Here is a 12,673-nt window from a genome sequence, read left to right as displayed (position 1 = left end):
GGTAATAAGGATAAGAAAACCGAAACATCTGGCTCTAAGGACACTGTTAGGGATCCATTTCATCGTCGTTCTCTCACCTCAATTAAATTAAATGGGGCCAATTATTTGCCATGGTCACGTGCTGTGACTGTTTCTTTGCGAGCAAGTGGTGAGACTTCCTATATCACTGATGCCCCATCTGAAGATTCTATTTGGATTCAAAATGATTCATATATTATGACTTTGCTTTGGAATAGTCTTGAACCTGATATTTTTAACAATGTTGCATGCCTTGTCCATAAATCATACTTGGACCCTTGTTTCCAAGCCTATTGGAGCACATATTGTTGATTGTCGTTGGGTGTTTACTGTCAAACAAAATCCTGATGGTACTCTTGATCGACTGAAAGCTCGTCTTGTGGCTAAATGTTTCACCCAAACCTATGGACTTGATTATACTAAGACTTTTTCTCCAATGGCCAAACTTAATTCTGTACGGATTTTTATCTCTCTTGCGGCAAATCTTGATTGGCCTCTCCACCAGCTTGATGTTAAGAATGCCTTTCTACATGGGGATCTGTCTGAGACTGTCTATATGGCACAACCACCCAGTTTTGAGTCCAAGGGGGAGTGTGTGTGTCGTCTCCACAAATCTATATATGGCCTCAAACAGTCTCCGCGGGCTTGGTTCGATAAGTTCAGTAATACTATTATTTCTCATGGTATGACTCGGAGTCAGGCTGATCACTCCATGTTGTTTAAAAAGACCACTCGTGGTATTGTGATTCTTGTGGTCTATGTGGATGATATCGCCATCACTGGTAGTGATAGCATTGGGATTCAAACACTAATTCGCCATCTTGGTTCTAGCTTTCTTACCAAAGATCTAGGCAAGCTTCGATATTTCCTTGGCATTGAGGTGGCTCATTCCAAAGCGGGTATCAGTTTATCATAAAGGAAGTACACTCTTGATCTCTTGAAAGATACAGGTTATATTGGGTCTAAACCTGTAGCTACTCCCATGGAGACTAATCTTAAGTTAATGCCTGAAGAAGGTGAGCTGATTGACGACCCTGAGATGTATCGGAGACTTGTGGAAAAACTTATTTATCTAACTATTACTCGACCCGATATCTCCTATGCAGTTAGCGTTGTCAGTCAATTTATGACTCGTCCTCGAGTTCCTCATATGGAGGCAGTTGTTCGTATCTTGAAGTATCTAAAAAATGCTCCCGGACGTGGACTTCTCTACAAATCATCTGGACATCTTCGTATTGAAGGATATACAAATGCTGACTGGGCAGGATCTCCTGCTGATCGTCGTTCTACTACTGGCTATTGCACCTTTATAGGAGGCAATCTTATGACATGGAGAAGTAAGAAACAGTCAGTTGTAGCACGATCTAGTGCTGAGGCAGAGTATAGAGCAATGGCTCATACCGCTGGTGAGTTGACTTGGTTGCGCACACTTCTACAAGAGTTTGGGATCCTGGTACATGGTCCTACTCCTCTATATTGTGATAATCAAGCTGCTATCCACATTGTTAATAATCCAGTATTCCATGAGAGGACCAAACACATTGAAGTTGATTGTCATTTCATTCGGTCAAAGGTGGAATCTAAAGATATTAGCACTCCTTTTGTTCCTTCAGGTTCTCAACTGGCTGATATTTTCACCAAGGCACTTCCCAAGACTTCCATTGATACTATTTGTCACAAGCTGGGAGTACACGATGTTTATGCTCCAGCTTGAGGGGGAGTGTTGACTGTATTTAATGTATGGAATGTAATTAGGAAGATACTCAATTTGGTAGAATCAATTAGGGATTTGATTAGGTAGAATCAATTAGGGATCAGTACCTTATCAATTAGGGATCAGTTAGGGATTTGATTTTATTTTATTTTCTTTCCTTATTTTACCTTGTATTCGGTCTATATATTGTACCTCATTGTGAGAAGAATAAATATCAATCAAAGTATTTCAACAAATATGACAGAGTATAAACTGCTCAACTCTTAGCAATGCTCGATTCTTGTCTAATGGCGTTCATGTCTTCGAACAACTATTGGATTACCATTCGTTCCCAATTATGCTAAAAAGTCACAAAAAATCACTGAAGAGGGAAAGAAATGGAATCGTGTCATGTCAATGTTATAATCACTTTTGAAAAAAAAAAATGGTGTCTATAATGAAAAGGAATGACCATATAAACGTCATGAAAACAAATATGACTATTACAGTCATCACATAGACAACGAAACAGTCAAAGTACTCATGTAGTCTACCAGCATTCATCATGATTGAAGTATTACACAAACAAATTTAAATTACTTTTCATATGAAAAGGGAGTGCAAGGCACAGCCACTTGGGCATTTCATTTCAATTCCAAACGAAACACGAGGAAATCAAAAAAACAAATTACAGCACTCTTGAGTCTTATCCTTAGTTGCAGGAACCTCCTGTTGGGGTGTCAAATCTCCCTCAAAAACTTGCTCCCACGTTCCCAAATCAAAACCCCCTAGGAAACCTCACTCCCATCTAGAAAGGAACTCGTTCCCAACTAAGATAGATCTCGAGCATAGGAATCCCAAAAGAAACAAAAGAAGAACTACTAAGCAAGAGAAAATATCCAAACCCCCTAAGATACTCGGAAAACATTAACTCAATACTGCACAAATACTTAGTATAAACATAATATGTACTTAGGTGACACCAATTACTAGTCTTTCTTTGTATTTATTTATAAATAAGCGCTCCATCCAGTGCCCCCAAATAAGGAGCTTCTACGTGCCCCGCCCCAGCTACCGCTCCTGTCCCCACCTCTGCTTCGTGCAACTAAGGTCTTATCCATTTGAATACACAAGATGTTTTTAAATGTTAAGTATAATTTTCATGGTTAAGACAACTAAGAGCTACATCCATGGTGACCCTTTTGGGCTAATTGGCACTCTGTTGCATGAAAAAGAACAGTAAAAAAACCTACATGAGTCTTGACATATCAAAACTTACTGTAAACCCCAGTTGAAATGCCTCTAGCATTTAAGTACCAATCCAAAATCAAGTACTTGTGGCTAAGGCTGAGGGCTATCATGGTCTTTAAAGGATCCCACTTCACTGGTTGATAATCAAGAGTGGACACACTGCACAACGAATCCTATCCGGTGTTTTGATATGTACTTACCGGCATATAATGGAAAAAAATCCTCAGAAATTGATTGAAGAAAATTAATTATCAAAAACTGGATAGAAATATCTGCATTTGTTGCTTATAAAACAAAATTCAAGAGGTGCTGGATGAAATGGATCTGTTAATTGCACAAAACCCCCAAGGGAAAAAAGTAGTAGAGAAAGCAATAAAAGCAGCCTTCCTATTTTCTCTGCACTAATTTTATGCATGCCGTGTGTACCTGGAAAAGGAAGGAAAAAAATCACCTTAATCAACATCAATGCACACAGTTTAGTAAAACGTAGACAACAGATGAGGAAAACCAATGGGGGGGAAATATATGTCCAAAGCCAACCTTCAATCTATGGGTGTAGGAAAACTTTTACACAATGAAAATGAGAAAAAAAAACTCGCAGAGCTTGACAATGGACAGGGGCATACATATGAATCATCTGAGTCGGCCCAGCAAGAAATTAATCCCTCAGATCTACAATATAGAAACTGAAAGGAGATAACAAAGGTTAAACCACGTCAACTCAAAGAAGAGATGAGAAAAGACAAATGGAACACAGAGTGAGAGTGGACTCACCGGTGTTATCGTCTTGACTGTGAAATTGACGCTGCCTCAGTCTGAACAATCCCGTCTTGGTAAAGGACGAAGGAGTGGAACATGTTAAGGGTTTTGGGATACCAGCAGTGAGAGGGAAGGAGAGATAGACAGTAAAATGAAAGGCTGGAGAGAGAGAGAGAGAGAGAGAGAGAGAGAGAGAGAGAGAGAGAGAGAGAGAGAATTTTGAATTTTGGAAATGCAAGAAGTGAGAGGCTTTTTTGGAGAGAGAGAGAGAAAGAGCCATATTGAAACCAAACTGAGCGGTACAACTGTCAAACAGCACACGTTTACCCTGTCCTTTTTGTTATGGGTGAGAGGTTGCAATCTCAGCCCTCCAGTATTTGACAAAACTAATCTCAGCCATCAAAACATTCATAACTAATCTGGACCATTAGTTTACAATCGGACAGCTCAAACTATAGGGTTTTGAAAAGAACAAGCGAGAGTGTTCTAATTAGCTGCTCTCAACTTCAAACTGCTATCTTTTGGGCATTAAATATAAAGTGAAATGTCATAGCTATCAGCCAAAGTATTCTTTCTTTACAGTTGGTTATTCACGAAAGTGAATCATCCTCACTGAAAAATCCTGTGTCACTCAGGCAACAAGTCTCCAAGCTTGATGCATGATTTCATCATCTATAAAAGGCCTCAAGGACCACATCAGGTTGTAGCTCTCCAATTCTCCTGATGACGACTTTAGATTAAGTGAAGAAATTATCTTCTCCTGCAACAAAGTCATGAGTTAGCTCTATGAGAATCCCCCAAAAAGCGTAGATCATTGGAGAACTCACACCTAGTCAAAGTATGCTTCCAAATTCAATACATTTTACAAACATTATAGGCACTACTCAAATTTCTACATTAGCATATGAATATGTGATACAAGACAGGGGAGCTTCATACCTGCATGATGTAGTCCCTTTTCAACATGCTGTATATAACACCCATCATGACGGCATATTCAGGAATTTCAGGTCCATGAACATTAGAAGATATAATTTTCTCCTGAAGAAGAACAAACCCTACTGTTATGGACTAAATTGGAAACCAATATGAACACTATAATGCTCAGATAGCCAGACTGGTTGCATTCACAACTACAGATTATCATGCACCAGTTAGTTAAGAGTTCAAGGCTACTTCAAGCCCAAAACAAAACTTACTGAAGCCCAGTGGTGGTTTAATAGTCACAACTAAGATGTAGGCATGATATTCATGAGTATAGTAAAAAATGGAAGAAACGCCAAATATTCAAACTTTAGAAGGGGGAAACTCAAATGGATAACAATATCAGCTAGAAAATGCAATAATAGAAACCCGTATAAAGTGCGCAAAATGGAGCCTGGTCCCTTATGGGTGGGGCTTGGTAGTTGTGAGATACTTATATTCATTTATGACAAGGCTGGAGTGAGAATACAAAGACATTAAGTGGTGTAGAAATTGCAGGATTGATGGATGGTGACAAAGGTACGGAGGAAGAAAGAAAAGGATCTAAATCATCTAGGAAGAAGTAACTCAATTGGCTTCAAAGTTTGATCAACTGCTGAGTAGAAGAAGATCGAGGGGGTGTAGAAAGAGTGGGAGCCAGGAAAGGATTTTAGAAGGGAGCTTAAAAAGGAGCATCCTTATTCCTGATATTAAACCGGACTCCGTCACTGGAAAAGCGGATGATGAGAATTGGAAATCAACAAGGATGAAGGAAAGAGCATTTTGCACAACTTGATGGTGATATTTATCTATTACAGGGTCGTGGTTTGAAATTTCTTGTTTGGTAAATATGATTTCATTAGCCGAAAAAGTAACCGAGCTACATCAAACAACAAAAGCAAATCACAAGTTACCAATTTTGTGCCCTCATGAAGGATGAAGAACTTTTGACTGAAAAATAGTATAGCTATCTCAACCCGTACTACCCCCAACTCCTCAAGAATAGTAATTAAACTGAAAACCAATAAACTATAAACAGCAAAAAATAATAAGTAAAACACTGGTTAAAAAGTAACTGGAAGACAAAATAAGTTAAATCTCAACAGCAAAAGAAAATAAATGAATTCGTTAATTTAAGAACAATATAACATCAAGAATAGACTACCTTTTCAGAAGCGGTTGCTTGTAGACCAATCAAATCCCCAGTAACATTGTCCTTCAAAAGCATTTTGTCTTCATTTGCAGCTTGCATCGCACCTGTTACCTCCTTGACAAGGCCTTCAAGTTCATGCATTATGCATTTGCCTGCAATATATTTAATCAGATCAAGTATCACACCTGACAGCAATATGATTGCAGAATAGCTATTTTATCAACAAAACCAGAAAAGCCTTTACTTTTAACCATGAAACCTACAAAGGTTCATAACGTAAAAGACAAGATCTGCATCACAGCTCAATCCACAGATTCCAATTATCCAAAAACAAGATTTATGGATATACACTATGTAGCGTGACTACTTCTAAATCCCCATCTTACTCATACCAATAACGTACCAGGTACCAGTTCTTGCATGGTACTTCTAAATATGTACCGGGTACATAAAACACGTACTGAGATTTTTCCGTATGATTACTGCCATAGCCCAATACAGTGATGAAACTAACTGACAAGACTTCATGTTTCTATGCTTAGCATGATTCTACAACAAAGAGTTCAGTCCATAGGTTCTCTAGTATAATGGCATTAAACTTTGATTTGCACCATAAGGTTGGCGTTAAACAGTTATTTGATGTAGTATTCTTAGTCGTCCAAGTTATTTGATGTGTAATTATTATGTGTAATAAATTGCTCTATATTATAAAAACAAATTTGCTATAGCCGTACCCAACATTTCGTCGTACCGCCATACCCGTATGTACCAGTACCCGTACTTATACCCATACCCGTGCTTCTTAGGATATAGACAGGAAAAAATACCATTTTGTAGCATGGCTGTTCTCACTGCTAGCTTGCAGGTTAGTGTAATGCTGTCTACTAGTGATCAAAGAAGGTGATGTAAAACTGTTCAAAAATCCAACATAAGGCAAGCTTCTTACTTGCGTTATGATCAGCGATCTGAGTTGACTTAAGTAGGATTTTATAGAAATAATGTAAACTGTTCACAAATGTGCTCGGGGAAAATTTTATGAAAACAATGTAAGAACACAGTTCCACAAACATGAAATTCCATCATTAACGTACCAAATCACGAAGATTTAGGGAGAAAAACATCACAAAAGAATGATGATAATTCAAGGAATGATTTACCTTTACTTACGTGGTCCTGAAGTCCGACTTGGCTTGTATGCACTTTTCCATGCAATTCCCAACGTATGGGGAAGAAAAAAGAAAAGAAAAGAAAAAAAACAATAAGGTCAAATAGATCTAAGACAGCATGCCAGCAAATTCAAGGTACCAAACATGCTAACATCTAAAAACCTACAAAATAAATTAACTAAACAACAGCAAAAATCAATCAATCCAGGTTTTCAATTAGCATCAAATGGATGACAGATTCCAATCCCATGTATACATCATTTGCCGGCTGCAGCAGAGACCTGTAACCAGTACAATCCACTGAAACAGCTCAAAGCCTACAGATGGTAAACATATCTTTCCTGATAGTCAGAAGATACTATTGGAATTCAATATGCAAGATGTGGCTACTCTGATAATCATAGCACTGCATCACCAGTGATGGGATTCAAGTGGCGACGAAGAAATTTTGTCAAGCTATATAACACTTAGAGAAACCCTAATAAATTTAAGACTGCCAAATACTAATGCAAGAATACAAAACTTGTCAGTGCTCTCTCTTATACACGGATGCTCCAGAGTAGCGAAAGAGTAATATCCTGGAACTTTGTTAATAGTGATCTCCATAGCATTTTCACTTTGATTGGGTATCACAGATATAAGTTTTTTCAGAAGGTATGTGGAAGATGAGATGAATAATATCCATCTGCTGATGAAAGTAAAAGAACATGAAATCCAATGGACAATTTGTTCCAACTTTTCCAATCCAGCCCCCCAATTTGGTAAACGTAGGCCTCCTCAGGGGTAGATAGGTCTATTCGCCTGTTTTGGCGTGACTACCAAAGTACTTTCCAGACTTTTGATGTTTTCCCTCTGTGTCCCATGATTGTGTTCTGTTTTGGCAGTTTGTGCGGAGGTATTATCGTCCTTTCTTCTGCGTTCACATTGATGGTGACAGATCGATAGAGACAGGTGGTCATTGTCTTGGTGAACAATTTGGTCCATTGAATTGTTGTGTTTGCCTTAAGTCAACAGAGGAAATTGTGACGTGCTTTCATCCACACTTTTTTCCTCTTGGACACAAAGACAGCCACACATAAACAGAGGAAATTGTGATGGTGACTCTGAGGAGGTTTTTGTTTGGTAGGCCATGAGAGAGTGCTAGCTATGGGTCAATGCTACACGGCCCGACCGCACCTGTAGTCGTAAATCCTTGGCTATGCTGGGATTTATCCCGGGGAGAGAATTAGAGAGACTCATGGTACACGTGTCCCCTTCTCAGTGGAGGCCTTCTTTAGGACACCGGTCCCTTTCCCATTGGCTGCCTTTTGTGGATAAACCACACAGTGCCCATGTCTGTATATAGCCTTCATTTCTTGCTCATTAAAGAAAAGAGAAAAAAGAGACCCAAGAGTCATAGAGAGAAAGAAAGGGAGAGAGAGGAGGCTCTCAAGAGATTCAAGAGAGAGAGCGTCTCTAAAGACATTTTCCCTCAACTTACTCCACCATTTTCTCATACAAATTACTTCTCCTATTTATACCATCCACAACCAACAAAGAGCATGTACAGATTCGAGTCATCTAGGCAAGACGTGTTCGGACCTTCTATATTCGGGTTATTTCTATCCCAAACAAGGTTAAACAGTGTTTTCTTTGGTAGGACTTAATTTCGTGAGACTTTTGCCTGTGTAAGAATTTCATGTTAAAAGTCACTTAAAATGTGAAGGAACCATAACTGGAAATGCACTTACGTCTGCTTATATTTTGCACACCATCATGAGCATTTACACATCCAGCTTCAATATACTTTAAAACCCTCCCGGTTTTGTTAGTTCCAATGATGCGCTCGACCAACTCTGATGTCTTGTTAATTGGAGACCGTCGAAGAGACTCTGTACGAAATCATGGGGATGGATCATAACAATGAAAAGGAGAACATCGTCCAACCACCTGCAGCAAATGATTACCAGACTTCTAAAGTCACTAACCGAGTCCTTGGTGAAAGCCCACAAGTAACCTACTTCCTACAGCCACTAGCTCCTCAAATTGTGTGACCCTGGAAGCACAAGACATGCATTAGATAACATGTACAGAAACAACATTTTTACCAGTGGAAATAAAGAGCATATCTTTTACAAGTGCTACGTTAAAGACTAATAAATGATGCCTAGAGGAGACATCTCAGAACACATTGTCAAGCCGGTGGAACTTAGCTCTGTCTCCAACTGTAACTAGGAGGTATCTACACCATTTAGTAATATGGGGATGAACATGCATGACCTTATTGATGGACTTATCCAATGGCATTGCTACAAAAAAAATTAACTGAATGGCTTTGCTACAATGACATTGCTTGATCTCATAAACAAATACTTGCAATGTCCTTCCAGTATTGATTTGACACTTCAAATCACATAGGTTTGGTAAATAATGAAGTTACTTCAAATTATATATGAAGTGTATGTCCGGATCTACATTGTGTGACTCTGCTTTGGATGTGTCTGTCCTAGAGATAAAAATCTTTCTTGTACAGCAGCTCACAAGGATTAATTTTTTTAATTGCTTTCTCTTCGTTGTTTCATTAAATGTGCCAAAAGGAAACAATTTCAGTCAAACAACATGCCAACTTTGCACTGTTGCTGAGAGCCTGAGATCCTCTTTAGTACTGTTGAAAAAGTAGAGTTCTGCCTGGGTTCAAAGCTTTGCAACAAATGTCGAATTGGAGTTGCACAATCTCCCATCGAGATAGTTTTCTATTTTACTTTTGCCCAGTGGTTGTCAAAAGGTTGGTTTGTACCCTCTTTGTGGGGAAAGGGTCTTCTACTCCTCCGGGTTTCAATCTTTCTAAGAAATCCCTCCCTAGTCCCACATTGATTAGATATAATAAGACTATTGAGTAGTCTATAAGGTAATCCTAACTAGCTACTATTAACCTCAGTTATAACTTTTGAGTCAGATGGTTAGACTAAGGGTAGCAGAACAGTAGGCGAGGTAGTTACAGGTGATATCATCAAAGCCTACACCAATCAAAAGTGTTGGCGGATCTCGCGAGGAGACGTGCTTTCGTGGCCATCACAAGGATCGAGCTTAAGGTGCTTATCGTGCTTGGGTGGGCCACATATTAGACGAGCTAGAGGAGTTTGATATGCTTGAGCGGATACTTGTCTCACATCGCTTTCGCTTAGTGGGTGGAAGTTGTTGGATCATGGTGCTAAAACCGGCGTTCTAAATGGCAGCCTAGGCGGCGCCTAGGCACTCGATGCCATGATTTCCCCCTCGGCGGCTCATTCAGCGGAGCTTGGCGGCTAGGCGACTAAGGGAGATTTTGCGGAGCTAGGCAGCCGTCTTGGTGGGCTTGGCGGGGCTTGATTGCCTTAAAAATATTTTAAAAATTTATTTTGGAAAAAAACGCCGAATCGCTCGGCGGCGGGTCGCCGCCCAATTAGCGCCGAGCGCCATTTAGAACACTGGCTAAAACTACGCGTAAGACAAGTATGACAAGTATATACTCCCTCCGTTCCAAATTTCTTGTCCACTTTTAATAGTATGGACATCTCAAATAATTCTTTATATGTTCAAAAACTGTGGGCATGATTTGTGAGCAAAACTCACTCATCCATTTCGCTTTTACAAGGGGGCTTAGTGTATCCATAGCATGTGTTCTAGCATGTCAATATCATGAAGTTGATTGTTGGAGATCTGATTATGGGACTAGTATTTATTTCCTATGGTATGTGATTCCACAATCTGACACTGCCTATTTTCTACATCCAACGGATTCAAGTATGTCCACAAGCATTGTACACAAGGGGTGGCTTGTTTGTAGACAATACACATTGCAATGCAAGACACAAGAGTGTATAATTCCAAAATTAAAAGGTATGACTTCATACCGTGCTCAAATCGCCATTCAATCATGTAGACAAGTTCAAGGGTGTATTTTTTGAAAAAAAATGCAGTTCTTCAATAGAAATATCACACTAGTTTTGCACAACCTTGAGGTATATTTCAATTGGTAATCAAAATAAATATGGCAAAGATATTCTAAATTTAAAAATCAACCTTCAGTTACATAGGGTTCCACACTAACCTTGACATAAAATCTGAAAAGATTTGGAAAATCTTCGGGTCCAAATCCATCATCAACATGGGTTCTTCCCTTTCCATTTTGTACTACACAGAGTAAAAACACTACATTGTATAAGCCCTTGGCAATTTATGGCTAACCATTATAAAGCTCCCTCACACGATTAAGAAGGAAAAAAAAAAAACTATGCGCTTGCAATACATTGACATTCGCAGAAATTTACACCACATTTGTGCCAACACTAAGGCACAACAAAAATAGAAACACACCTTATACACAACTATACAAGTCCATTTGTATAGGCCTACCCTAAGAAGCACGGATGCAGATACAGGATACGGATACGGATACGGTACCATACGGATATGCGGATCCATGATTTTTCCAAAAAGAAGGATATGATAGGTTGAGGATACGTTGAATATAAAAAAAATTAAAAAATATTACACACACACACACACACACACACACACACACATATATATATAATCTTTAATTCCTAAAAATTCCATTAATGATTAAAGTTTTCCATTACACAAGTTCACCATAATTATACTGGTAAAAAAAACACTAAAATCATACGCGCGAGAGAGAGATGACAAGAGCTCCGGCTGGACAGAACGTCGGATTTTTTCTGACTTGGCGAGAGATATATTTACATATACACAGCGCGGGCGCGCGCGAGCGAGAGAGAGAGAGAGAGAGAGAGAGAGAGAGAGAAGATATTGATCGTCTTCTGTTTCTGCCTTTCTGGTGTCGGTGGGAAAAAAGAGAGTATATATAGTCATAATTGCAATCTTAACCCATATATTTTAAGTAATAATATATGTATCCCCGTGTATATCCAAAATGTATCCAACACGTATCCAAAACGTATCGGGATACCAAAAAATAATTTTAAAAGCAGGATACTTTAAAAAATGTATCAGACACGTATTTGGAGCGTATCCGTATCCGATACGCGTACAATACGTGATAGAGAGGCCAAAATAGAGTATCCGTGCATCATAGAGAAATATGTAACTTCCCTTGAGGTTAACTGGTTCCAAACATGTCAGGGAACCCAAAAATAAAGCTAGAGTTTGGAATAACACACTTTTGTTACAGTGAGCTGAAATGGCATTACTATGGAACTTTAGTAGAATTGTATTGTCTCTAAATATTATTTTAAAGTACTAAACAAGGGAGGAAAAGAAGGGGATAATAACAAGCATTTAATCATCATTTCAGATGTAGGTAAGATGCTCAATATTCATCTGAAACATAAACACCATGAGAAGGATAATGCACTTTCATCAGTCCAAACAAACCAGCTTTATTAAAATGAGAAGGTGTTTATTCTTGTGACTTCCAAAGATTACTCTTGTTAGATCATCTCACCCTAGGAAGGACTCTGGTTTCATAGCATTAGACCAACTGGAACTTCCGACTTTGGAAGTTAATTGACCTAAGCATGAGAACAGCGACTCCAAACACAATCTTCTTTTGGGATTGCTGGTCGATCTCCTTATACTTCTAAGTATTTTTGTTGTTTCTACCCTCCCTCTAGCCCTGTTTGTTTGTCTGACCTATAGCATTGCATTGAATTTTACATCCATAAACTT

General features: G+C 38.8%; 1 protein-coding gene across 3 annotated transcripts; it reads right to left on the bottom strand.

Annotated features, from left to right (window-relative positions):
- Window positions 1-3,192: 3,192 nt before the first annotated feature.
- LOC131333709 (uncharacterized) lies at window positions 3,193-11,155 on the bottom strand. 3 transcript variants are annotated; one of them, XM_058368403.1, is made up of 9 exons: window positions 11,073-11,155; window positions 8,971-9,038; window positions 8,734-8,874; window positions 6,995-7,036; window positions 5,850-5,989; window positions 4,661-4,762; window positions 3,737-4,481; window positions 3,589-3,648; window positions 3,193-3,388 (listed from the first exon to the last, which is right to left on the bottom strand). In XM_058368403.1, the coding sequence occupies exons 1-7, from the start codon at window positions 11,147-11,149 to the stop codon at window positions 4,353-4,355; spliced, it is 699 nt and encodes a 232-aa protein (XP_058224386.1). In that variant the 5' UTR covers window positions 11,150-11,155; the 3' UTR covers window positions 3,193-3,388; window positions 3,589-3,648; window positions 3,737-4,352. The 3 variants fall into 3 exon arrangements, with proteins under 3 accessions (XP_058224386.1, XP_058224385.1, XP_058224387.1); XM_058368402.1 differs by having other exon boundaries at window positions 3,193-3,648; XM_058368404.1 differs by lacking the exon at window positions 6,995-7,036 and having other exon boundaries at window positions 3,193-3,648.
- Between the last annotated feature and the right edge of the window lie 1,518 nt (window positions 11,156-12,673).

Source organism: Rhododendron vialii, chromosome 7a (genome assembly GCF_030253575.1).
Source record: "Rhododendron vialii isolate Sample 1 chromosome 7a, ASM3025357v1".
In the NCBI taxonomy this organism is placed as follows: Eukaryota; Viridiplantae; Streptophyta; class Magnoliopsida; order Ericales; family Ericaceae; genus Rhododendron; species Rhododendron vialii.
Note: the sequence above shows the minus strand (reverse complement) of the source record. Positions and strands in the feature narration are given on the sequence as shown.